This window comes from Prionailurus viverrinus, chromosome C1 (assembly GCF_022837055.1).
Source record: "Prionailurus viverrinus isolate Anna chromosome C1, UM_Priviv_1.0, whole genome shotgun sequence".
Lineage (NCBI taxonomy): Eukaryota > Metazoa > Chordata > Mammalia > Carnivora > Felidae > Prionailurus > Prionailurus viverrinus.
In genome coordinates this window covers 2,802,218-2,826,302 of record NC_062568.1, presented here as the reverse complement: position 1 = coordinate 2,826,302, position 24,085 = coordinate 2,802,218, and the positions used below count along the sequence as shown (strand labels likewise).

The window sequence follows — 24,085 nt, the reverse complement described above, 5'->3', positions numbered from 1 at the left end:
CACGCAACAAAGAGGCCCAGGGACTACAAATCCCAGCATTCCCTGCACCCCGTTCCTCTGTAACTTAGACTCCAGTGTGCCGCGCAGTGTGCGCAAATTCATAAACCGTCCTCTGCCTTGGGGGTTTCTGAATTCGGAGACTTGAAACTAGGCGGGAAGACCCCGTTAACTCTCAGAAGAAGATGACAGCCCACAGAGAGGTAACATCTGTTTACATGGAACTCAGAAATCTCCTGCAAATCATGGTAAGACTGCAAACAACAAACAAAAACACTGATTAAACCATGGAAGATAATGTAACAAAATGACTCCTTCAAATTGTGCTTGTTTGCTGGTCTGGGGCGCTTTTTACTTGCTTTTCAGGGGTTTCTGGTGTGCTACTGCGTTGGACTGGGAGAGATATCGATTGTATACTCAGAATATCCATACCGGAAGGGATATTAAGAAAATTTGCCAATCCAACCCGTGTCGTTTTACATGTGAGGAAACTGAGGCCCAGAGAGGCTCAGAGATTGTCCACCGGCTACAGCAAGTTGCGATAGAGTTAGAATTCGGCCCTAAGTCTCCTGATCCGCAGTCTGGGCTGTTTACACCACACTAAGGTGGCGATATTTTTAGCAGCATGGCTATGTGATTATTATGCTGCTTGGTGAAGTTTCCCCATCCAGGTTGAAATAAATACCCAGAGGTTAAGTAAGCATTTATTTGGTGAATTTCCTGCAAGTGAAGGAGTGTGATGTTTATCTTCAGTCTAGGAAGGACTTGGTGTTTTGATTTGTTCTTTGTTGCTCAAGGTGACATTTAATGTGATTTCAGTTCAGGAACTAGGTAAAATTGTACTGTAAGCTAAGGTTTCCTTAGAGATCTCCTGTCTCTTTTCCTAGGCCTTCCTTCCTCTGCCTGTCCCCTTTTCACCCACCAATTTTTCCTTCCATGTAATTCAACAAAAAGCCTTTTCAGGTTTCCGGTAAAGAGTGAAAGGCATTGTCACTGCCACAAGGAAGATAACCATCTAGTTAGGAAAAAAAGGAGACTCTGCTGAGATTTAAGATGGGCTTCAATAAATGTCTTAAGGGAAAGGTCATCGGAATGCCACAGAGGTGCTGTGGAAAGATTAATTCTAGCTGGCAAGACTTGATGGAGGAGGTGGCATTTGAATTTGAAGGACGGGTGGATTTTTTTTCTGCTGAAAAACTTACTCTTGAATTTTTTTTTTGTTGTTAATGAGGTATGGCATATGCAGGAAGGGCACAGGTTTTGCATATGTATACACCATCCCCCAAATCAAGATTTCTAACACCCTTGTGCCCCTCCGCAATCAGCACTGCATCCTCCCACCCCCAAAACCACTCTTCTGACTTCTATTACCACAAATTAGTTTTGTCTTGAATTTCATTTAAATGTAATCATTTAGTATGTAGAGTAAGTGGCATTTTTTGTTCAGCAGTTATTTTTGTGAGATTCATCCATGTTATATGTAACAGCCTTTTTTTAAAAATTGCTTACTAGTATTCCATTGTATGTATGTAGCAATATTTATCTATTCTGTTGATGGGTATTTAGGTTGTCAGCTATCAGTTTTTGGCTTTTATTAACAAAGCTGCAGTGCTCATTCTTATAGGTTTCCTTTTTGTAGACTGCACTCATTTCTAGGAGAGGAGTTAGCTGGCTTGTACAGTATGCATATGATCAGCAACATTAGATATTGCCAGTTTTCCTAAGGGTTTGTATCATTTTGCCTTCACCAGCAATGTAAAAAAATTCTAGTTGTCTTTCATCCTTGTCAAAACAGGGTCTTGTCAGTCTTTCTAATTTTAGCTATTTTGGCTAAATGTGGTCTCTTATAGTTTTTTCTTACATGGTCTCTGGTGTTGAACACCTTTTAATTTGCTTTTTGACCATTTGAATGTCCTCTTTTGTGAAGTGCTTGTTCAAGTCTTTTGCCCACTCTTTAGTTTGGGCTTTTTGTCTTCTTATTTATTTGTAGTTCTTTATAAAGTTTGGGTATGGAGTTCTTGGTCTGATACAGGCTTTGCAAATATCTTTTCCAAGTCTGTGGCTTGCCTTTTCAGTTTCACACTGGTGTCTTTGGTAAACAGCAATTCTTAATGGAGTGCAATAGTTCAGTGTTTTCTTTTATGACTAGTGCCTTTTTGCATTGAGTTTAAGAAATCTTTGCCTACAGGGTTGGTAGGATTTTTTTAAATGTTTATTTACTTATTTTGAGAGAGAACGTGAGCGAGTGACAGAGCATGTGTGTGAGCTGGAGAGGGACAGAGAAAGAGGGAAAGAGAGAGAATCCCAGGCAGGCTCCACGCTGTCAGCACAGAGCCCGATGCTGGGCTCGATCCCACAGTGGTGACATCATGACCTGAACTAAAATCAAGAGTCAGACGCCTAACTGACTGAGCCACCGAGGCACGCCAGGGTTGGTAGGATTTTAACAGGCAAATATGAAGGAAGAGCACTGCAAAAAAGAAGAGAGAGCTGGGGCATCTGGGCACGCTGGCAGGGCAGAGCCTGCTTGGGATTCTCTCCCTCCCTCTCTCTCTGCCCCTGCTCGCTCTCGCTCTCGCTCTCTCTCTCTTTCAAAATAAATAAATAAAACTTTTTTAAAAAAAGAGAGAGAGCAAGTTTCAGCATAGACCCTGGTGTCAGAGGGAAGGTACACCTCTTGTGATGGGCATGGGAAGGCCTGGAGTTTGGGCTGTAGGAAGGTGGGGTGAGACAAAGCTGGAAATGTTGAGGGAAGCATACTGAGAAGGGCTTTCACTGCAGCCTTGGAGTCTGGACATTATTCTGGAGGAAGTGGAGGCACTGTCAGAATATTTATGAACTCAAACAGAACTTAGTTGTTTTCCTTCCACTGCCAAATTTGCCTCTTCTTTTCTGCAGCCCTATTCACTTAACACCACCTCCAAGACAGCTCTGTCTGGCCTACTCAGCCAGAATCCTGGGTAATATCCTCCTCCCCTATACCTGCATTCAGCTGGTCACCCAGTCCAATAGATTCTATGGTCTAAATGTCTCCAGCAACATCCCTTCTTTTTCACGCCCAACTGCCACTGCCTTTGTTCAAGACCTCACAATCTTTTATCTAGACTGTATCCCCTCAAGAGTTTCCTGGCCTCCAGCTCTTTGCATAGCCAGTCCATTCCTATAGCAGCTAGTGTGATCATTCTAAAGTGGCAATCATTCACACTTCACAGGTTAAAACTCCTAAATAGTTCCCCAGTGCCCTTAAGATAAAATAAAAACTCCTTTCCGTGGCTTACCCTTTTTGTGATTTTCTTGCTCATTTTTCCATGCTCAACTCAAGCCTCATCTCTAGAACCCTGCCTCAAATCACCTCTTCCCAGAGCAGAGGCAGGAGAGCCTTATCTGTATCACTAGGGTGCCTATGGCAACTGTTTGTCATAGCCAGACAGGTCTGTCTGTCTCAGGGGCTGTGGGCTCCCCCAGGTAGGAACTTTGCTGTATTAAGGTTTTTGCTGGGTATAGTGCCTTGCATATGGTTTAGAAGACCCTTGATGACCTGACTCCGGGTCTGTAGCCCTCATTTCTCACCCCTGAACCTTGGGTTCCAGACACTCCGTGTTTCTTTCCTGCATTAGTGTATGCTACACAGAGCAAACCTCTGTGACTATGGTCTGCCAACTTTTTGCCTTAAAATAAATTTTTTTTTTTTTTGCCTTTTTGCCTGGAAGATGCCTTTCTCTTCCCTAGCATACTCGTAACACATTGAATTTTTTTTTTTTTTTATAAGTAGGCTTCATGCCCAACGTGGGACTTGAACTCACCACCAGACATTGAGTGTCACATGCTGTACCTACTGAGCCAGCCAGGCGCCCCCACATTGAAGCCGTTTGAGGGCAAGAACCTTGTCTTCTCTTTTATATAAATCTTCCAGAACATAGAAATTAGAACAAGACCTCTTTTGAATAGATCAGTGAGTTGGTGCTAGGTTCCTTTGCATCTGTCTGATTTCTGCACTCTATTTCACCAAAGGCAAACAGGGCTCTTCAAGTTTTGAAAGTCTGTGGTATACACTTTAAAGGAACCAGCTTAAGTGTTCAGCTGCCTAGCATCCCTTAGCCATCTTCCGGGAGAGTTGCTGAGTGCCAAATGCAACGCAACCTCTGTCATTTTGCTCACAGAACCATTGTTGGCTCAACCCGTCTCTTGCTTATTTTAAAACGTATTCTGAAGAGGTCACGAATATGGTCATTGGCTTCCGAAGCCTGGGTTCCAAAGCAACCTTTGCTATTTACTGGCTTTTGGATTTTTAAGCTTTGTTAACTCATCTGAAAAATCGGATTACTGCTACAGGCCATAGAGTTTTGATAACTCAACAAGACAATGTACGCGCCTGGCACAATAAGCGGTAGCTGTTGTTAGACTTAATAGGTCTTTGTACCCCTGGGTAGCCGCAGTCGCCATAGGGAGCTCCTGAGGGGTAGCTCGGCCAAAGAGGTGAATTTCGGGCCCAGGATGGTGATGGCGACGGTTTGGGCCCCAGTACTGCCCTAGGCTGCGCTCCTCGCACTCCTCTCCACCCGGTTCCTGGGCTACGAGCCGCCTCTGACGGTCTCGCCCAGGCCCAGGCCGCTCGGGAGATCTGAGGCCGCCTACGCCGCGGGGGGAACGTAGTGTGGGCGGAACTCGAGTGCAGCGGCAGGAGGCTTCCGGGGGAGCCGCAAGGGCAACGGGTCGGCGGAGGCAGAAAAGCGTCGGACGCCGGGCCGATCATGGACGCTTGACAACCTGCGGACAGGCGCCGGGAGGCCGAGCCAGCGACCGAGAGGACGGAGAGGTGGCGAGGGTAGGTAGGGGCTGGCGAGAGGGCGGAGCCCGGCGCGCCAGCCCTGTCCCAGCCGTCTGGCTTAGCGCCAGCCCTCAGGAAAGCCCGCGGCCACACCGCTCCGGCCCCGCCCCGGGGAGCGCGCCCCGCGGCCCCTCACTCCGCACCCGCGGCCCTGCCGGGAGCACGCCGTCCGCCTTGAAGTCCACCCCAGCCTGCGACCTTCAGTTCCTAACCCGCGGCTGCTTTCGCTTCCCCACCCCCACAGGCTGCCTCTTTGCCCCTCTGCTGTCCATCAAAATAGCGCCCCCCCACGACGCGAATTCATCTCCCCTCCTCCTCCGCCCCTCCCACTTCACAAAAAAGCGACTCTGCGTCTTCTTACCTCTTTGCCCCTACGGGCTTTGCGCCTTAGGCCGAAATTTTTTTGAGGGACTGAAGTTTATGTCTTTTCTCCACTCCCTCTCCACCCCAGGCCTTTCCATTCAGCCTCCACACGTGTCCGCTTGGAGGGGAGGTTTTCTTTCTTTACTCTCCTAACCATCACCTCTCTCCCGCCTTCTCCCACCCTACCCCATCCCTCTCCTCTTTCCTCTTTTCTCCTCAGCAACTTTTATTCCCTTAGCACTTCACTTTTTCTGTTTCCGACGAGACGTTCTTACGTAACCCTAAGTGAGGCGACATCATTGTTTCTGTCCTACTCTGAAAGGGCTGCTGCTCTCTATGCCTGCCTCCACAGGAAAACTTAGTTTCTCTTGCACCAAACAGTTCTTGGAATTGTTCTCTTCTTTTTGTCTTAGTACCCCCAAAATGTGTCATTCTTGGAGGGGTAGTCTTTTCTTATGCAGGACTCCTGCAGTGTAGGTATGCAGTGTGTGTTCACATACACCCAGCATGTAATTGGATTGTACAATTGAGGGGCTATCCTCCCTGATATCTTCAGGATTGCAGTACAGTATCTTCATTGTTTTCTCAAACCTTTTTCTTGAGATTTTGTACAAATTCTGAAGTCATATTTGGTAAAATCATATGGCAGTGGGAAGTCAAATAGAGGGATTTTCCTTATGGACTTACACAGCATGTATTTTCTGAGTTTGAATATGTTGCTTATCTTTCAGTATGATTTCCCCCCTTTTTTCTATGCTTAAATGACTTCTTTGACTTAATGAGAGGTCTTGTCTGCTTTTTGTGGCTTTCCTCATTTGTATCTGGCTGTAGGTGGGATTCCATTGATACACTGAAAGCTGTAACTGATTGCTTTTGCTTACATCTGCTGCCTCTGTGTACGGGCCAGATTCTCTCTTAACTAGAGTCTGTAAGTGAGGTGGATAAAACAGCTCCTGAGAAACTCCTGTGTGTTTCTTTGGGTCTGGTCAGGTTTAAGGGCTTAGAAGGTGCTGCTTGCTGTTGGGAGAGGGCCAGATGGGGATGAAGTGATTTTTCCTAAACGTGTTTCAAACCTTTGAGCAAGGACAAAATCCCATTAACTCTGGGTGGAACCCTGTCCATCTCACAAAGTGGCTGTAGCATATGGACTCAGGAGCTGTTTTTCTTTTTGAATTTTTAGTTATTTATTTTTGAGACACACACACACACAAACACACACACAGAGTGCAAGTGGGGGAGGGGCAGAGAGAGAGGGAGACACAGAATCTGAAGCAGGCTCTAGGCTCCTAGCTGTCAGCACAGAGCCCAATGCGGGGCTCGAACCTACAAATCATGAGATCATGACCTGAGCCGCAGTTGGACACTCAACCGACTGAGCCACCCAGGCGCCCCTCTTTTTGAATACTATAAAATTAAAGTATTACTGATGTCTGATCTGGCATTAAATAAGCATAGACTTTGCAAAGGAGAAGGAAGAATGACTGAAACACTTTTCTTTTGGACAGATCTCAAGGCCAGAGAATGGCAGGTGAACAGAAACCATCAAGTAACCTCCTAGAACAGTTTATTTTACTAGCCAAAGGTACCAGTGGCTCAGCCCTCACTGCTCTCATAAGCCAAGTCTTGGAGGCTCCTGGAGTGTATGTCTTTGGAGAACTGCTGGAGCTGGCCAATGTGCAGGAGGTAAGAGCAGTTTCCAAACAATTTCTCTGTCTTCTTTGATCTAAACCTTCCTGTGATTCTCCAGGTTTCCAAGGAATTTCGGGGCTGAAGCTCTGTGGACCTGTGAGGTGCACTGTTGAGGGAGAGATGGGAATTTGGGGGACGGGGAGGAAAGGAGAGCAAGGATGATGTCTTGAGCTCCTTCTGGTCAATATTTTCATCTCAACTTGGGGTAAAATTAGATTGGGTTACTAATAATTTGAAAGGTAGGGGAAAAATCCATTTGAACCTGATAAATAAGAAAAGTAGAGTATAAGCACCGGCTGATATTTAACAGAGGTTGTTTCAGGCATTTGCAGGGATCAAAAACCTCTAGGGCAAATATAGACAAAGATTGGTCAGGTACATACGTACCAGAAGATGGTTGCTGTTGAATGAGCTGGGCATGAAGAAGGAATATATTGTAGAAGGAATATATTATCCTGATGAAAAGGACAATGTTATGCTAAGTTGGTATGTAAAAAAAATATGACATGAAAAGCTGGGAAGTAGTCCTTTTTGCTTTGTTTACTTTTTTTTTTTTTTTTTGATTGTTGTCCTTAAAACTTTGGGTATCTAATTTTGGTTATTGTGCCTTAAAAATGAGAAGACTGGTGAAGAATGACCAGGTAGAACAAACAGTTGTGAAGCAACCTATACTTTTCAATCTCTGCTTCTCACTTTGGATACTTTTACATTTATTGATTGATAATTTTGTGTTGACTAATTGATTGAAAAGTCTGGTGACATCTTTATTACTTTGGGGGTTGTGCTCAGAAGCTCTTGGAGGGCGGGTGAGCTTGCTCTTCACCATCACAACTTCCCTCTGGCTGCCTAGGATGGTGTTGGTGCTGCCAATGGCCACTGGCTCTGTGGACGGCCGCTGGCTCTACGGATGGCCGCCGTACACAGATCTGTGTGGTGCTCCTTCTTGTGGATTGCGTGCGCCTTGCTGTGTGCTCCATGCTGCTGAGGGCGGCATTCTTGTCGATGGTGGTCCACATATAGGAGGTAGTGGGTTCTTGCCGACTGGTTCTTCACTTCCTGACCACTAGGACACCTTGGCTGGCAGTTGCTGGCTCCGTGTCCACAGCCTTGTGGTGAATCAGCCCCTCGTAGGAGAGGTGTGGGCCGTCAGGCTGTGGGACTCACTGCTGCACATCTGCTGTTCCTCTTGATTGGGAAACTGGAGCGGTTCCCCGTGGCTGTCCATTGCTGATGTATGGACCTGCATCATCTTGTCTCCCTATGGCAGCCGGAGACCGAAAGAGCCGCTTTTATTTTTTAGTTGTGAATTTTTATTTAATGTCAGTCTTGCTTGCTGGACTGTGAACTCAGTAAGGGTAAGGTCTCTTGTGCTCCTCATTGTTTCCTTAGCACTTAATATATAGCTTGACACACAGTTGGGTTATAGTCAAATTTTAATTTACCAGTGATGTAAAAGGAATCCTGTGAAGAAAATTTTTTAAAGCTAGGTTGTTTTTCTTTTTTAATAGATTTTATTTTTTAGAGCAGTTTTAGATTCACAACAAAATTGAGAGGAAAGTATAGAGATTTTCAATATATCCCTGCCCTCATACATGCATAGCTTCCTCCATTACCAATATTCCCAGCCAGTGTGGAACCTATAGTGACACATTATCACCCAAACACCGTAGTTTACATTAGGGTTCACTTTTGATGTTGTACATTCTGTGGATTTGGAGAAATGTGTAATGACATGTGTCCACCGTTACAGTGTCATGCAGCGTAATTTCTCTGCCCTAAAAATCCTCTTTTTCCGCCTCTTCATCCCTCCCTCCCCTCTTAATCCCTGGCAACCATTGATCTTTCTACTGTCTTCCTAGTTTTGACTTTTCCAGAATGTCGTAGAGTTGAAATCATACAGTATGTAGCTGTTTCAGATTGGCTTCTTTTACTTAGTGATATGCACTTAAATTTCCGTGTCTTTTTATGGTTTGATAGCTCATCATTTTTTCAACAGAAGAGATGACAAAGGGGTAATATGTTCCTTCAGGTTCATGAAAAGCCTAAATGAATATGTCAAGTGGTGGTTTCGTAACTAAGGAAGATTGGCTAAGAGGAGATGGATGGAAATTAAAGTGAGACAGACATTGATTTAGGCCAGTGGGAGCAGTTTTGGAGTATCTACTCTAGAGAAAATAGTCTTTTAGGGTTAGTTTTGTAATCATCTGTCTGAAAAGTAGGGGCTAGGTTTGATGATCTCTTCCTCCTCTGATTCAGGACCTCAAGAGGTTCTTGATAACCCTGATAGGGTAGACTAGGTTATTAGGATGTGAGAGTTCTCATGCGGGTGCTGAGCAAATCACCTCTATCTCCCCACAGTTTGGTTTTTGTTTGTTTGTTTTTCTGTGTGTGAGCTGGGAACACTAGTAGTTTTTCAGTGATCTGAAATTATGGATGTAGTTCTTGGAACCTTTTTTTTTTTTTTTTTAAGATGGTTAGGGGCGCCTTAGTGGCTCAGTTGGTTAGGCGACCGACTCTTGATTTCGGCTCAGGTCATGATCTCACGGTTTTGTGAGTTTGAGCCCCACATCAGGCTCTGTGCTGACAGTGTGGAGCCTGCTTGGGATTCTTTCTCTCCCTGTCTCTCTTCCTCCCCTGCTCGTACTTTCTCTCTCAAAATAAACTTATAAAATAAAATAAAATAAAATAAAGTAAAATAAAAAGATAGTTTATTTTCTTTTTAATTTTTTTTTAATGTTTATTTTTGAGAGAGAGAGCAAGTTGGGGAGGAACAGAGAGAATGGAGACACAGAATCTGAAGCAGGCTCCAGGTTCTGAGCTGTCATCAGTACAGAGCCCGACGCGGGGCTTGAACTCAAGAACTGAGAGATCATGACCTGAGCCAACGTCGCACACTTAACTGACTGAGCCACCCAGGTGTCCCAATAAAAAGATAGGTCAAATTAAGTAGTATTACTGTCAGTGTCCACAGAATACTCCTTGGGTACTACTTTATGGAGTTTGGTATATGGAGTTTATGGAGTAACAGGTACACATTTGTAAGTAAAAGAAACACCCCGTTAACCAACAACAGAGCAGAGCAGTTCCAGACAGATTAGTATCTCTGTTTTACTTCCACAGATGACTCTTTGCCATTTTAGTGAGGAATAAGTAATTTTAGTGAACGTTTTTATTTGAAGCTGCCTGATATTGTGGTTTCCTGTCCCGCCTGGGCTCTTGTGTTGCATTTCATGCTGTGCTAATCTTTCCTAGCGCTCCTTCTACTTGCGTGGTCCCGAACCTCGGAACCTGCCCTACACCTTGTTCAGGTTGGACTGATAATGGCTAGTGTTGTACCCGCCAACCTGGTATGTAGACAAGGCTGCTCCACTCTTTGTTTTAATGGCAAGGAAATCCTGAGAAAACCTGCACTGCTTCCAGCACTAACTACTGTGTGTGTGTGTGTGTGTGTGTATGTGAGAGAGAGAGAGAGAGAGAGAGAGAGAGATGGACAGACAGAAGTAGTTACTTGGGCATGCTGTGCAGTGCATAAAACATGTATTGTTAAGAGAGAAGAATTAAATTTAAAATTAAATTTTATTTTTTCCCAAAGAATCAGAGTTGGAAGGAACCTCAGGGACCATCTAGTGAAACGTCAACTGAGGCACACGATCATCACCCTTTGCTTGAACCCTGCAGTGACTGGTGGACGTCTGTGAACTCTTTTTTTTTTTTTCTTCCTCAGCTTGCAGAAGGAGCTAATGCTGCATATTTGCAGTTGCTGAACCTGTTTGCCTATGGAACATACCCAGATTACATAGGTGAGTTGGTTAAGATCTTCCAAAGACTTTTCTTACTTATGTCACTCTATTTGGTTTCCAAGGAATTTCAGGGCCGAAGCTTTGTGGGCTTGTGAGGTGCACTGGTGAGCAGGAATGGGAAGTTGGGGGAGGGCGAGGGAAAGAGGGCAAGGATGGTGTCTTGGGCGCCTTCTAGTCGATATTTTTATCTCAACTTGGGGTAAAATTAGATTGGATTACTAATAATTTGAAAGATCGGGGAAAAATCCAATTGAACATGCACTCCTTGGGCTAGATGTTTCAGAATTTAGAATTTTGGGGACTCTAAAGAGGTAATATGATACACATATACCTTTTTATATAACACGCTTCAAGACGTGGACAGCACCTGTAGTCAAAACACATTCAGTTTTTCAGCTAAACAAATGGATACTTACAACAAGTAGGATTAAAAGCCTGCATCAATTCAGGTCAGGAATTGCCACCAGATGAATTTCAGCACCATGCTCAAGAAAAAAAAATCAGTTTGGATTCACCTTTTTGGAATCCAGGATTACAGATAAGGAATTGAAGGCATTTGGGATCTATCTTGCGAGGTCGTTGTGAAGGATTAACTGCATGTGTGTGTGTACACATGGTCTTTGCTGCTGCCTTTGCTGCTGTTATTATTATTATTGTTATTACTAAAATTTTTCCCAGTCTTCAAAGCTCATCTCAAATTCCATCTTTGTTTTCCTTTCCTGTACCTCCTCAATGTGATTGTACTCACTTGCTCTCTCCCTTTCTGTTTCTTTCCTTTTCTCCCCTGCCTCCCTCTCTCTCCCTTTCTGCCTCTCCTCCTCCTCCTCACTCTCTGGTTCTCTTCTGGTGGTTTGTACCTTTCTTCTAGTATTTCTGTCTTGGACTTGTAGCTGTTGAAATACTTGATTGTAAGACCGAGGACAAGTCCAAGGCCATTGAGTTGCACGAGTCTGGTGGTTATTATCCCTGGGGTTGTATAGTGCAGCAGCCCTGACAAAGCCCATCTAATTTATCCTTGACGTCTCTGAATCACTTAGGACAGTGCGTTGCACATAACAGATTCCCAGTGAAGACATGTTGAGCTTGGTTGAATGTCACAAAGGGCACAGATAGATTAAGATGATTGTCCTGTCATTTTGTGCATTCATGCCTGGCTTTTCAGGAGCACATGGTCTTTCAAAGAAGACAGGAGGTGCTCGTGGAACATTTGTCTCATGAATAAGTGCAGAGTCATGACAGTGAATCAATAGTAGATTTCATGTGGGGAGTTGGTAAGCTTGTTCGGTAAAGAAATTCTAATTTTATTTTGTGTCTTGATTTTTGTGGTGGGTGGGGCTGAGCAGCCAACAAGGAGAGCCTGCCAGAATTGAGCACAGCTCAGCAGAACAAGCTGAAGCACCTTACCATCGTGAGCTTGGCGTCGAGAATGAAGGTACAGTCCTGAACTCCTTCCTGTCTTGCTCCTCACCCTTAGGCGGGTGTCGCACTGGCATCAGTGTGCGAGCTGCCAGCTGTGCACAGTAGTCATGTCATAAATGCATAAAATTTGCTTGGCAAAGGACAAAAGAAGAAAAGATAACAATTAGACAACTACTCACCGTTTCATTCAGGAAAAGTATGCCCAGGAGACATTGTGAATCAGCGGGTCTCAGTTCTGGCATGCTGTGGTGATTCACTCCGTGTGAGCATTTTGCTGTACTAAAGGGAGACGTAGTTTTTCAAACAGCAGGACATCTCAAGGCAGGTTAACCACTTCCATCTGTTGCTCAGTGCACAGTGAATTGTGCCAGTGCTGGAGGAAAAACTGGCTTTGTTGGACTTACTGAGACTAGGTTTTTAATATGTGGCCTTCTGGGGATTGTCAAGGTTAATTATACTGAGCTGGATTTTTGCGTTATATGCTATCTTTAGACCCTAACCTTCTGTAAGAAAACTACTTCATCATCTCTCTGAGGTCTCTGCCCCACTCAATTTAGAAAAGGCCTTGCAGCCAGCTCTCATAGCCGTTAACAAAGAAGATCCAGATTCCATTAATTTATAGTTGATTTTGGCTCCCTACCCAACCTTGGCATAACTGTCAAAGTTTTTGTAGTGCTTTGCCATCAGAAGAGGTTTGCCCTTTACATTTCCCCTTTGTGATTGACCTTGAGAGATGTAGATTTGTTCTTGCATTGCCATTTCAGTTGCTGAGATCATTTTCCCTGGTCTAGTCACAAATTTCTGATTCTCAGCCTGGCATTTCAGGTGGGATGGCTGTTTTGTTAGGAAATGAGGACCTGATCTTTCTTTTTGTCCTGATCATGGACTTCCCAAGTGTAGCAAATTTTAGGAGTAACTTTTTTTTTTCCTATTTCTGCAACCTGTCATTATAAACCCATCTATACCTTTAGTTATTAAAAATCTCCCTAGCAGTGTTTGCTGTTACTCTCTTTTTTATATACCTCTTCCTCCTGTCTGATTTTGCAGATTTGATTGCTGTGTTAATTTCCATACTAGTAGTGATGTGTCCACAAAAGTGGATATTTAGATACACAGTTGTCTTGGAGAAAGGCAAGATGTTGGTGTACCCCAGTAAGGGACTGTTGTTGGGGCACTGACATTGGTTGCAAGTCTGAGAAAACAGATGCAGTACCCACTAGCTACCTGTAGGTGGATATGTTAGCTTGCAAATGTTTTTTGCTTGTGCTTTCCTGGGCAGGCAGCCAGTTCTCTCCAGTGTCTGAAATTGTTTGGAGTTTTTTGATGATCTGGCATTTTATGTCAAGTCTGCAAGCTTCCAGAAGGTGGCAGAGTGGCACCCACCGAGTATTTCCCTTTCTTGTCTCGGACACTTTCTAAGAGTGCTTCACAACATGAAAGCTAAAGTCTGGGTGAAGTCCAGGGGTAGAGAATCTAGGAGAATGCAATCCTAGAGGCTCTGGGTCTTGTTTGGATCCTATAGGTCTCACAGGTCATTTATCCATGTCTTATTGCCATAGATGTTAATAATTACAACCAGACTGCATTTCCCAAAGCCCCGAGGCAGGTGTACACCTGCATTTTCTTTAGTGCTTGTCAGCAGTTTTTGTAAATATCACATGGCTTTATCTACAGTGTATCCCCTACTCCGTGCTGCTGAAGGACCTGGAGATGCGGAATCTCCGGGAACTGGAAGACCTCATCATTGAGGCTGTCTATACTGACATCATCCAGGGCAAGCTGGACCAGAGAAACCAGCTGCTGGAAGTGGATTTTTGCATTGGCCGTGACATCCGAAAGAAGGATATCAATAATATTGTCAAGACCTTGCATGAATGGTGAGGCTGAAAGAAGCAGGGGTGTGCCATTCGTGCCTCTGCTTGGGGAAATGTCTTCCAGTGTCAGCTGGGGCTGCCCAGGAGCTGGAGCCTTGGGACAGTAAGCCAGGGGGTTGGGCTGCATTTGTGACTAAAGCTGTGTGGCAGCAGGAGTCACTGCAGGCCTCCCAGGGCCTTGGTTGTCCTGTTGCAGTGGGGGGACTATTGAATGGTAGTCTTGGCAGCTGGAGCCTCTGAGACCTGGCTTCTGACGTGGATCCAGTGCTTTGCAAACTCAGCCTCTGAGCTTGATGAAGCTCAGGAAGTTAGTGTTGATCAGATTCCTTGGATAAGAGAACCCATGTTCGGCATCAGTAACCTTGGGCTAGTGTTGGCAAAACATTGTGAGGGATCATGAGGACAAGGAATGGGTTATTCTAAGTTGGAACACAAGATGTACACATAGACTGTTTGATAACTTCTGGTATGTAAAAAGAAGGGGGCGTTTGCATGTTCTGTATTTTATTTTGTTTTTGCATGTTTTCTATGTTAATAGGATTTGATGTTTGCAATAGCTTTGCATGTTCTAGAAGGATTTGTTATGGAGTTATTGAAATGATTTGGAGCTTACAAAGCTACATGGAACTAGTTGGAGAAGAGGTTCTAGCTGAGTTTTGAAGGAGGGCAGGGTTAGGGCGTAGTTGGAGGTCAGGAGAGCATGTCCCCAAGCAGGCATGTGGTGTTGTTGGAGATCATGAAGCAGAGCACTCAAGCTTTGTGCAAGGGGTAGGGAAATTGTCTTCTTTATTTTTTATTTTTTTGTTCATTTAAAAAAAAATTTTTTTTTTTAATGTTTATTTATTTATGAGAGAGACAGAAACAGAGCACGAGCCAGAGAGGGTCAGAGAGAGAGGAAGACACAGAATCTGAAGCAGGCTCCAGGCTCTACACTGTCAGCACAGAGCCTAACATGGGGCTCGAACTCATGAACTGTGAGATCGTGACCTGAGCTGAAGTTGGATGCTTAACCAACTGAGCCACCCAGGCACCCCTGAAATTGTCTTCTTTAAAACAGACTGAAACTTTCCAGGCATGAATGGCTCAGCTTTGACTCCCCACCCCCGCCCCACATTCAGAGCCCCCCAAGTTTCCCTCCTTCAGCTACTATTGGAACCCAGGGTATGTGTCGTCCACCCTTTACCCCAGGTTCTGTCCCAGGTATGACCCCAAACACCTTCCTGACACAGGCAGGAACTTTCAAAATACGGTAAAAGTCTTCAATCAGAGTAAATGGGGAAAAAAACTTAGAAAACGCCCCTTGTGTGGAAGTGCTCTAGCTGTAGTACAATCCAGGCCTCTAGCCCTACCGGTGTTGGCTCTTACTCCATCTTTGAGATGGCTGACACCGTTCTCACATCCATAGTCTGGCTTCACTGTGTTTCCACCTAGAGGTGCCATCCTAACCCCATCCCAAGATGTTTGCCAGTCCAGGTTCTTAAAGCTTATGTTAAAGCACTGAGTTAGATTTAAAATTGTTAGGTAGAACAGTACCCCAAATATGGCAGAATGTTTGCCCCGGTTGACTTTTAGGTAGAGGGCAAATGGGTACTGTACTGTTCTTTCAACTTTTTTTTTAGGTTTTAACATTTTCAAAATAAAAAGTTGGGGAATGAAACAAGGGGGATGGCAATTAGGAAGTAACAAACTTCTGAGGAGAGGGGCAATCTTTAAAATGGGAGGCTTTTAGAAAATCATTATTTCCTTTGAGAAAAGCGGTGAATCTGTTCTTCCTGTAAGGGCTGTCCTAATCTCTTTAAGGGCACATTCTGTAAACCTTTCCCATTGGAGACAAAGGTTGTAATTCAAGCTGTGTTCTAGGAAACCATCCCACATCCTCCGTGTTTGTCTCCAGGTGCCCTGTGTTTTGTATTCAGAAACACTGGTCTTGGAAGGAGTGAAGCGCAAGAGCCCTCCTTGGCAGACAGGGTGTTAAAGGAAGTCCCCATAAGGGGTTAGGGAGGGAGATTTTGGAGGCTGGTGGAGAGCTCCCAGACCTTTCTGTGGCTCAGAGCCCGTTATCTCCTTTGTAGGTGTGATGGCTGCGAAGCAGTTCTGCTGGGCATCGAGCAGCAAGTTCTGAGAGCCAACCAGTACAAGGAGAACCACAGCCGAACTCAGCAGCAGGTAGAGGCCGAGGTAAGGAAGAGAACATTTGTTACTTGCTCCAGGGTATCCCTGTTTGCTCCTTCATCTTGCGATTCTTGGCGTAGGTGAAACAGTCACCAACAGATAGGCACTGGGCTAGTGGGGTAGAGATGAGTATGACATGGTCCCTGCTTTTGATGCTCTCTATCTCCTTTCTGATTCCTGGTTACCAGAGGGTGAGCAGGCTTGGAGAGTGGAGAATGCTGTCCTTCCGCAGTACACATGCATTCTGCAGCTGTGGAGTAAAAGAAACGAGTTTGGGGATAGGTCTTCGAGATGGGTGAGAGGATGGTGGTTAGCTGGCGGGGTGGAGGAGGGGGCAGGGGCAGGGGCGCATGGAGCTTCAAGGCCCTGGTTCTGTTCTGCTTCTTAAAGCCGTGTGATAGGCTCACAGTGTCCACTTTATTCTTTTTTTTTTTTTTTTTTTTTTAGTGTCCACTTTATTCTTTAAACTATACGTGTGATAACCTTTTGACATGCATGATAAATTTCATATTGAAAAAGGAAGAAAGGGAAAACATTTGGCAGATGAGAAGCAAGTGAAGTTAAAAGTGTGTGATTGTGGTTTTAGTGACACCTGGTTGTTCCAGACACTTTTAACCTGTCCGAAAGACATAGGCTCTAGCCTTTGGATTAATGGGAGTTTGTGTGCCTGTGGCCGGGACACCTGTAGGGAGACCTCAGAATTTGGAGCCCATAAGATAAACATTTTAGCATTGAAAGTCCTTTTCTAGTGTGATGGAGCTTGAAGTGTTAATGTTATTTAATGGGTTTTATAAATCAGGTGGCCAAGAGTATGGCAGAATGGGACCCAGAGTTGTACTTAAGAAACATAAGAAATATGTAGATGTGCTTTTCTTTCTTTCTTTCTTTCTTTCTTTCTTTCTTTCTTTCTTTCTTTCTTTCTTTTTCTTTCTTTCTTTCTTTCTTTCTTTCTTTCTTTCTTTCTTTCTTTCTTTTATTATTTTTGAGAGAGAGAGAGCACAGACGGAGGAGGGGCAGAGAGAGAGGGAGACACAGATCCGAAGTAGGATCCAGGCTCTGAGCTGTTAGCACATAGCATGATGTGGGTCTCGAACTCATAGACTGTGAGATCATGACCCGAGCAGAAGTCGGACCCTTAACTGACTGAGCCCCCCTCAGGCGCTCCTCTTTTTTTTTTTTTTAATGTAAGTTTATTTATTTTGAGAGAGAGAAAGTGTGAGTGGGTGAGGGGCAGACAGAGAAGGAGAGAGAGAGAATCCCAAGCAAGCTGTGTACTGTCAGCGCAGAGCCTGACATGGGGCTTGAACCCACAAAGTGTGAGATCATGAACCTGAGCCGAAGTCGAATGCTTAACCAACTGAGCCACCCAGTCTCAGTCAGGTTTCAAAGGGGGACTCGTGGAATTTGAAGATTTCCCTTACTCTGTTATATGTATTCCTTGAAAATAAAACCTCTCTTGTCTATGTAAGACCATCTCTTTGTCACATGCCTGACCCGTAGTAGGTGCTGAAATGTTTGTTGTACTGAATATTTCTGGTACACCCTGTGTGTCGGTGGACTGCTGAACTAGACTTTTCATGAACTAGAACAAATTTATTTTGGATACACACAGCCCCCTACATGCTTGTAGGTACATACCTACCAAGTCTGTGAATTGGTTCAGTACATTAATTTTTAACCCTACTTCTAGCCATAGAAGTATGAACTACATTTAATTTAGCACTAGCCAACAACATATACAATTAGGATAGAAAGCCTGCTGTTTCTCTAATCTGTATAATTCCCCTCTTAAATATGGTGACCTCTTCTCTGAGCTGAGATTGATGTCTCAGCAAAGTAGGAAGGGCTGAGCACTCTCTCCTATCTTTGATACTTCTCTGTAAATCAAACCGTGGAAACTTGAGGTTTGGAGGTGAACCGTGGCCACCTGACTTGGGGTGGCCTGTGTGAAGCAAACCATATTGTAACCTGGTTAGTAGCTGGCTGCCCCATTGTGCCCAGACTGTTGCTCATAGTGTGGTAGGTGGTGGGCTTGGAGTGTGGTCACTAGCAAAAATGAATTATATTAATTTTAGAATTTTGAGTGGTTCAAGTTTATTTCTGTGACAAATGGCATCTGATGAAAGAAGGCACTGACTAATGTTGGGCCATGACCAATACTTGAGAACAGTGTGGGTTCCTTAAATTACAGATATTAAAACAAAAAAGAGAGGGGCGCCTGGGTGGCTAGGTAGGTGAATCGTCTGGCTCTTGATTCCAGCTCAGGTTACGATCTCACGGTTTGCAAAGATGTAGCCCGCGTCAGGATGTGCACTGGCAGCATGGAGCCTGCTTGGGATTCTCCCCCCTCTCCCCCCTGCTCTCTCCCACTCATGTGTTCTGTTTTTGTCTCAAAATAAATAAACTTTAAAAAAAAAAAAGGACCTGTGCACATGGATTTGTTGGAAAACCACAGCTGAGGTTACTCCTGCTGGCAGAGCCTGATGCTGCCACCAGGTGGCGGTGATAATTTAATTAAATTTTGAGAGAAAGAAATTTGAGAAAAATACCAAGGCCACTTCCACCACCAATTAAAACAGTCTACTGACTTAACAGTCTTTTAGAAAACCTGGAACAGACCAGTATGAGGAGAGAAGGAACATGGTCAAAACCCAGAGCCTTGTCAGTTTTCCATTCAGTAAATGCATAATTTGTGTAGGATACTTACTGATCATTCCCCAGCTTAAGGCACATGGAAGGCTAGCTGTTTTTTGTTTGTTTGTTTGTTTTTATTTTGAGAGAGAGAGGGAGCGAGCGTGCACATCCAAGAATGAGCAGAGGAAGGACAGAGAGAGGGAGAGAGAGAATCCCAAGCAGGCTCCATGCTGTCAGTGCAGAGCCCGATAGGGCTCAATCCCAGGAGCCATGAGATCATGACCTGAGCCAAAATCAAAAGTCAGACGCTGAGCCACCCAGGCATCCCAGTTTGTTGACTTGAAAACAAATCTATTAAGAATGAATGTGTAATTCTGTCATATTCTGCTTGTACTTATGCTTCTGTTACTCTTAACCCAACTTTTTTTGGCATTTTTTTCAACTAAGTTGATCTTTTATTTGTCCTTAAATTAGATTGCTTGTTCTCAGAGGGAAAAACTTGATGTTCCCCCCCCCCCCCCCCCCCAAATCTTATAACAGCAGCTTTTTTCTGGTGAATATTAGTTTTGAGAGCCTTCCCTATTAATGAAGTCAGTCCCATCATAAACTGCTTAGGAATCTTCTCTCCTTTCTGCTTTTCACAGAAGTGATACATATTAGTTACAATTCCAGCATACCTGGGGGAGATAGAACATTAACATTGTGAGCTATTTCCTTATCTCACAGCCAACAATCTGGAGGGGAGGTAATGATTAGTTGAAACAACACGAAACACCTTTTCATTTATATTTGATTTTTGGAATGTATCTTTCTTTATATTTGAATGTGCTTATGTCTGATGTTCTATGGAATGTCAGCGTATAGCTCTTGCTACATTCACAAAATAGGCTGTGTTCTAGGCATGTAGGTGATAAACCGTAACTTGGCAAAGTAAGCTGCTTTCCATTCTGTAGAGAATCCCAGGGGGTTAAGTTAGTGATGGATCTTGAGTCTGGCGGCTGCCAGAGTACAGGGTGCCCCTGCTTCCTCCTGGAGGTTCATTCTCACCACTCCCCACTCTCCTCATCTTTGACCTTCCCAGCTGTGACTCTGCTTCCTCTCGTCCACCTTTGCCCCACAGCCAAAAGTTTTCCTCCCCAGGAGGCTCTTCTCCCTCCTTTGGCTTGAATATTTAAGGTCTCTGATGGAGTTAGGCTGTAGTCTTGTTAGCGGGTACAGTCCCATTTGAAAGTTTCTGAGGCCCATGGTTTGTAGGGCTTGACAAACTCTAGGTCATCTGGTAAATGAGATGTGATGGCCTGCCAACTAGCTACTCAAAGAAAATTGGAAGGGGCCAGGGACATTTAGGCCAAAAAAGACAAGTCATTGGGATGTTTTCCATCACTTGAAGGGTGGCTCTGTGAAAGAGGAAGTGGACTTGTCCTGATTGTTCCACGTGGCCACAACAGGTTTAATTGGTGGACCTACCTTGGCAGCCAAAATACGCCTTGAAATAAAACAAACAAAACCTAAATATCTCTTTTACAAGATAAAAGTGGCAGGCCATCCATTTGCTTCAGATTCTTTTCTACTCTATCCCCAAGTAACTCTCCTGAACAAGAGATCCCAAAGCAGGCAGTGACGCCCTGGGAGGTGTGCCGCCTGGGGTTCGAGATGGCATGTCTTGGACTGACTGGACACAGGACGAAGCCACACTTGACTTAGGCTGCCCTGTGTCTTCAGTGTCCCAGCCCACAGCCCTCTGTTCACCCTCCTTTCAGAAAGGTTATAATGTTGATCAAGGTGACATCAGTTTAGGGCGTGGCTGTTCCTTCATCACAAAACAACAACAAAAACCAAAATAAATGATGAGCTTTAATCTAGTCAAGGCTCATTCTGCAGATGATAGATCTGCAAGAGCCTGGTGTTGGCCTCAGTCACAGCATTGTTTCGTCTTTGGGTTGAACTGCCTCCTATTCCAGCTCCTGGTAGCCTAACTGCTGAGAACTTTTGACCCCGACAATTCCCTTCTTTATAGCAAGCCAGGCCTGCTTCCCAGAAAACATGGGGGCCGTCAAACTGGGGAAACATCTTTACTTTCTCTTCTTCCTTCCAATGCTTTTCCTCCCGTTTTTCTTCCTCTCATCTGGCTGAAGGGCAAAAGCATAAAAGATCTTTTTTTTTTAATTTTTTTTTAACGTTTATTTTTGAGACAGAGAGAGACAGAGCACGAACAGGGGAGGGGCAGAGAGAGAGAGAGAGACACAGAATCTGAAACAGGCTCCAGGCTCTGAGCTGTCAGCACAGAGCCTGACACGGGGCTCGAACTCACAGACCATGAGATCATGACCTGAGCCGAAGTCGGACGCTTAACCGACCAAGCCACCCAGGCGCCCCATAAAGATCTTTCAGAACAGCTGTTGGGGAATGTGTATATAAACAGACACAGGAGGACACAGTTGGTAGAAGTACAGGGTGGTGCAATCAGTTTCCACAAGATAACGATAGTTGTTAAAATGTAAAATATGCCAACCCTTTGATCTGGAAAGCTCACTTCTAGGAATATGCCCTCCAGAGCTGGTCACACAAGTACGAACAGGTAAACATAGGAGACTGTTCATAGCAGCGCTATACCTAAGTGCAAAGCAAACTGGGAACTAATTTAAAAATTGTAGCACATTCGTAATAACAATACGCAGATGTTACCAAGGACATGTATTCCGATGTGGAAAATGTTCAGAAGTTGCTTAAATATTTTTGAGCCCTCCTTTGTTAAGTGAAGAAAGGTATGCTGAAACCTAGCGTAATCTTGTCTGTCAGTCCTTTTGCTGTGTTTTCGTCATTTGTCACTTGGTTAGCTAAATTTCATCCACTAGTTGTTTATTCCAGAAGGCTCATGGAGCTGTATTCCCAGAGTTCCTATGAGAGTATTTTTAGTTTCATACATGAGCCAGTGGTGAGCTGACTATTGCATTCTTGGGACCTCCTTTTTGTTTCTAAGGCCGTTTTAACCTGGTGTGTTGTACCTCTTTGTCAGATGGTCCACTTCCACTGGCTTATCCTCTCTCATTCTCTTTTTTAAGTTTGTTTATTTGGAGAGATCGAGTGAGCAGGGGGAGGGGCAGAAAGACAGGAGAGAGAGAATGCCAAGCAGGCTCCATGCTGTCCGCATGATCATGACCTGAGCCAAAATCAAGAGTCGGATGCTTAACTGAGTGAGCTGCCCAGGCGCCCCGTATTCCCTCTTTTCAACCAAGAAAGTGTTAGTTCCTTTTTTTGCGTGATTCATTTCCACGTATCTTCTATGAGTGGCCCCTGCTTGTTTCTCCTCATCTGGGTTTCTGAAGGTAATCTCAGATTTTCTTGCAGAGGATTCTGGTTTCTTCCCTGGGTGGCCCCCAGTACAATGAGAACAGGTTTCAGTGAGTTTCTGGCACTTAGAGGCTGAGCACCTTAATCCTGTGTCTCCCTCCAGGTTACCAACATTAAGAAGACACTCAAAGCCACCGCCTCCTCCTCGGCTCAGGAGATGGAGCAGCAGTTGGCTGAACGGGAGTGTCCCCCTCATGCTGAGCAGAGGCAGCCCACCAAGAAGATGTCCAAAGTGAAAGGTCTGGTCTCCAGCCGCCACTAGGGCCGGCTGGGGCAGCTGGCACTCACCAGGCCTGGGTCAGGTGGGGAGGGGACACCAAGGGCCTATTTCCTCCCCTCTCTACCTTCAGTGAGTTCCAGACCTGCCCGTCCCCTCACCAGCGCCTCCCACCCTGTTGGTACTGTTCCAGAAGAACCGTTAATCCTTCCCTCACCCACTCCCTCCTCCCCCAGTTCTTTCAGACTCAGGGGCTCCACTGATGCCATCCCAACAGGGTCAGACACTGCCCAGCTTTCCTCCAGGAGGTTCTCGTCTCTGTGTAAGGGCTTGTCTCCCTCCCAGTTTTTCTTTTGCTCCATGTCATTTTGTCAGGCTGGTCATAAGCCGGAGGCAGCTTTAGCCGGCCCACAGGGATGACTGCGGAGGAGGCCCCTCTCTGCGTGAGGAGGGGGGTGTGCCTTCTCCAGCCCATGTACCACAGCTCCCACACTGGTGCAGGTGATCTCTAGCCAGGTATCAAATGCTTTGTTTCCCCTCTCCTGCCTTATCCCTTGTTGGCAGCTCCGATCAGGCCACGGAGGGATGTGATGCTGGGCTATGTTTACTAAACCTGCGGGTTTTCAGCCTCTTAAGCCCAGCTCCAATCTCTCATCCATTGGGAGCACTAACCTCTGGAATCTGAGCACCAGTGGAGGGCGCTGTGGGTCTGCTGGGTGGCAGAAGTTTCTTCCGGGTTGGTGTTCTCTGCTGGCCGCGCTTCCTGCTGCCCCTGACCACTCAGACTGGTTTTCGGTGCGAAGGCCCCAGCTGCCACCCGGGACTGTCTGCCGACACTTGGCCCTCCCGAGATCTTTAATCCCTCCCGGCTGTGTCCGTGCTGGGGATGGCAGTGCCCAGGCCCCTCTGTCTGGTGAAGGACCTGTTGCTGCTTCTGTTTCTCTCTTTCTGCCCCTCCTTGGCTGATGACCCAGAGCCCTCTGATGACGGCATTCTCCTGGCAAGAGAAAAGGACTTGACTGGCCTTTCTGAACTTGACTGTTTCAGGTTATATTTTAATTTTTTTTTTTTTTTTTGTACAGGTTCTGATTCTAATACATTTCAACATGCTTTTTTTCCCCTTCGTGTCAATATTTGTTACAGACTAATCGCCGGGGATTTTTCACCTGGTTGGAGGGTGGCATGTGTGTATGTGTGCGTGTGTTGTAGTTGTTGTTGTTGTTTTTAAAGGGGAGGTGGTGGTCCTGGACTGACTTACTCAAGTTCATTGAGAGTAAAAGCACATTTTAGAACAAAAAATAAAAGTGTAGATTTAACGTACGTGACTGTGGAGTGCGGGGTTGCATGGCTGGTGGATCTTGAGGGTCTGGAATTAGGGTGGTTCAGGGAAAATGTGACACTGTTTCAGTACCATGGTGAAAAAATGGGTTTCTCCTTTTTCCAAACTGTCCAGCAGGTGTTGACTGTTGGATTGAATGTCAGCGAAGTATTCTCGTTTCCCTTTTCAGCTGGTCTGTGTGCCCATCTAACCTTGTGCCCAACTGGAGAGTTTAATTCTCAAAGTATGTTCCATGAAACCCCTGACAGATGCTCTGTGGAAAAGGGGTTCTGTTATTAAATAAATACGACACATCCTCTATCCCACATCCACACTGGAAATTCATTTTTAAGGTCTCAGAAGAGGCCTAAGTGAGGAAACCTATTCCCACGTTGATCTCTCCAAATTCTTGGTAATAGCTAG

General features: G+C 45.1%; 1 protein-coding gene across 2 annotated transcripts; it reads left to right on the top strand.

Moving 5' to 3' along the window:
• The first annotated feature begins 6 nt into the window (after positions 1-6).
• Positions 7-23,660, top strand: COPS7B (COP9 signalosome subunit 7B). 2 transcript variants are annotated; one of them, XM_047869393.1, is made up of 7 exons: positions 7-245; positions 6,694-6,871; positions 10,602-10,677; positions 12,021-12,109; positions 13,771-13,973; positions 16,043-16,148; positions 22,231-23,660. In XM_047869393.1, the coding sequence occupies exons 2-7, from the start codon at positions 6,710-6,712 to the stop codon at positions 22,387-22,389; spliced, it is 795 nt and encodes a 264-aa protein (XP_047725349.1). In that variant the 5' UTR covers positions 7-245; positions 6,694-6,709; the 3' UTR covers positions 22,390-23,660. The 2 variants fall into 2 exon arrangements, with proteins under 2 accessions (XP_047725349.1, XP_047725348.1); XM_047869392.1 differs by lacking the exon at positions 7-245 and adding an exon at positions 4,551-4,822.
• The last annotated feature ends 425 nt before the right edge of the window (positions 23,661-24,085 follow it).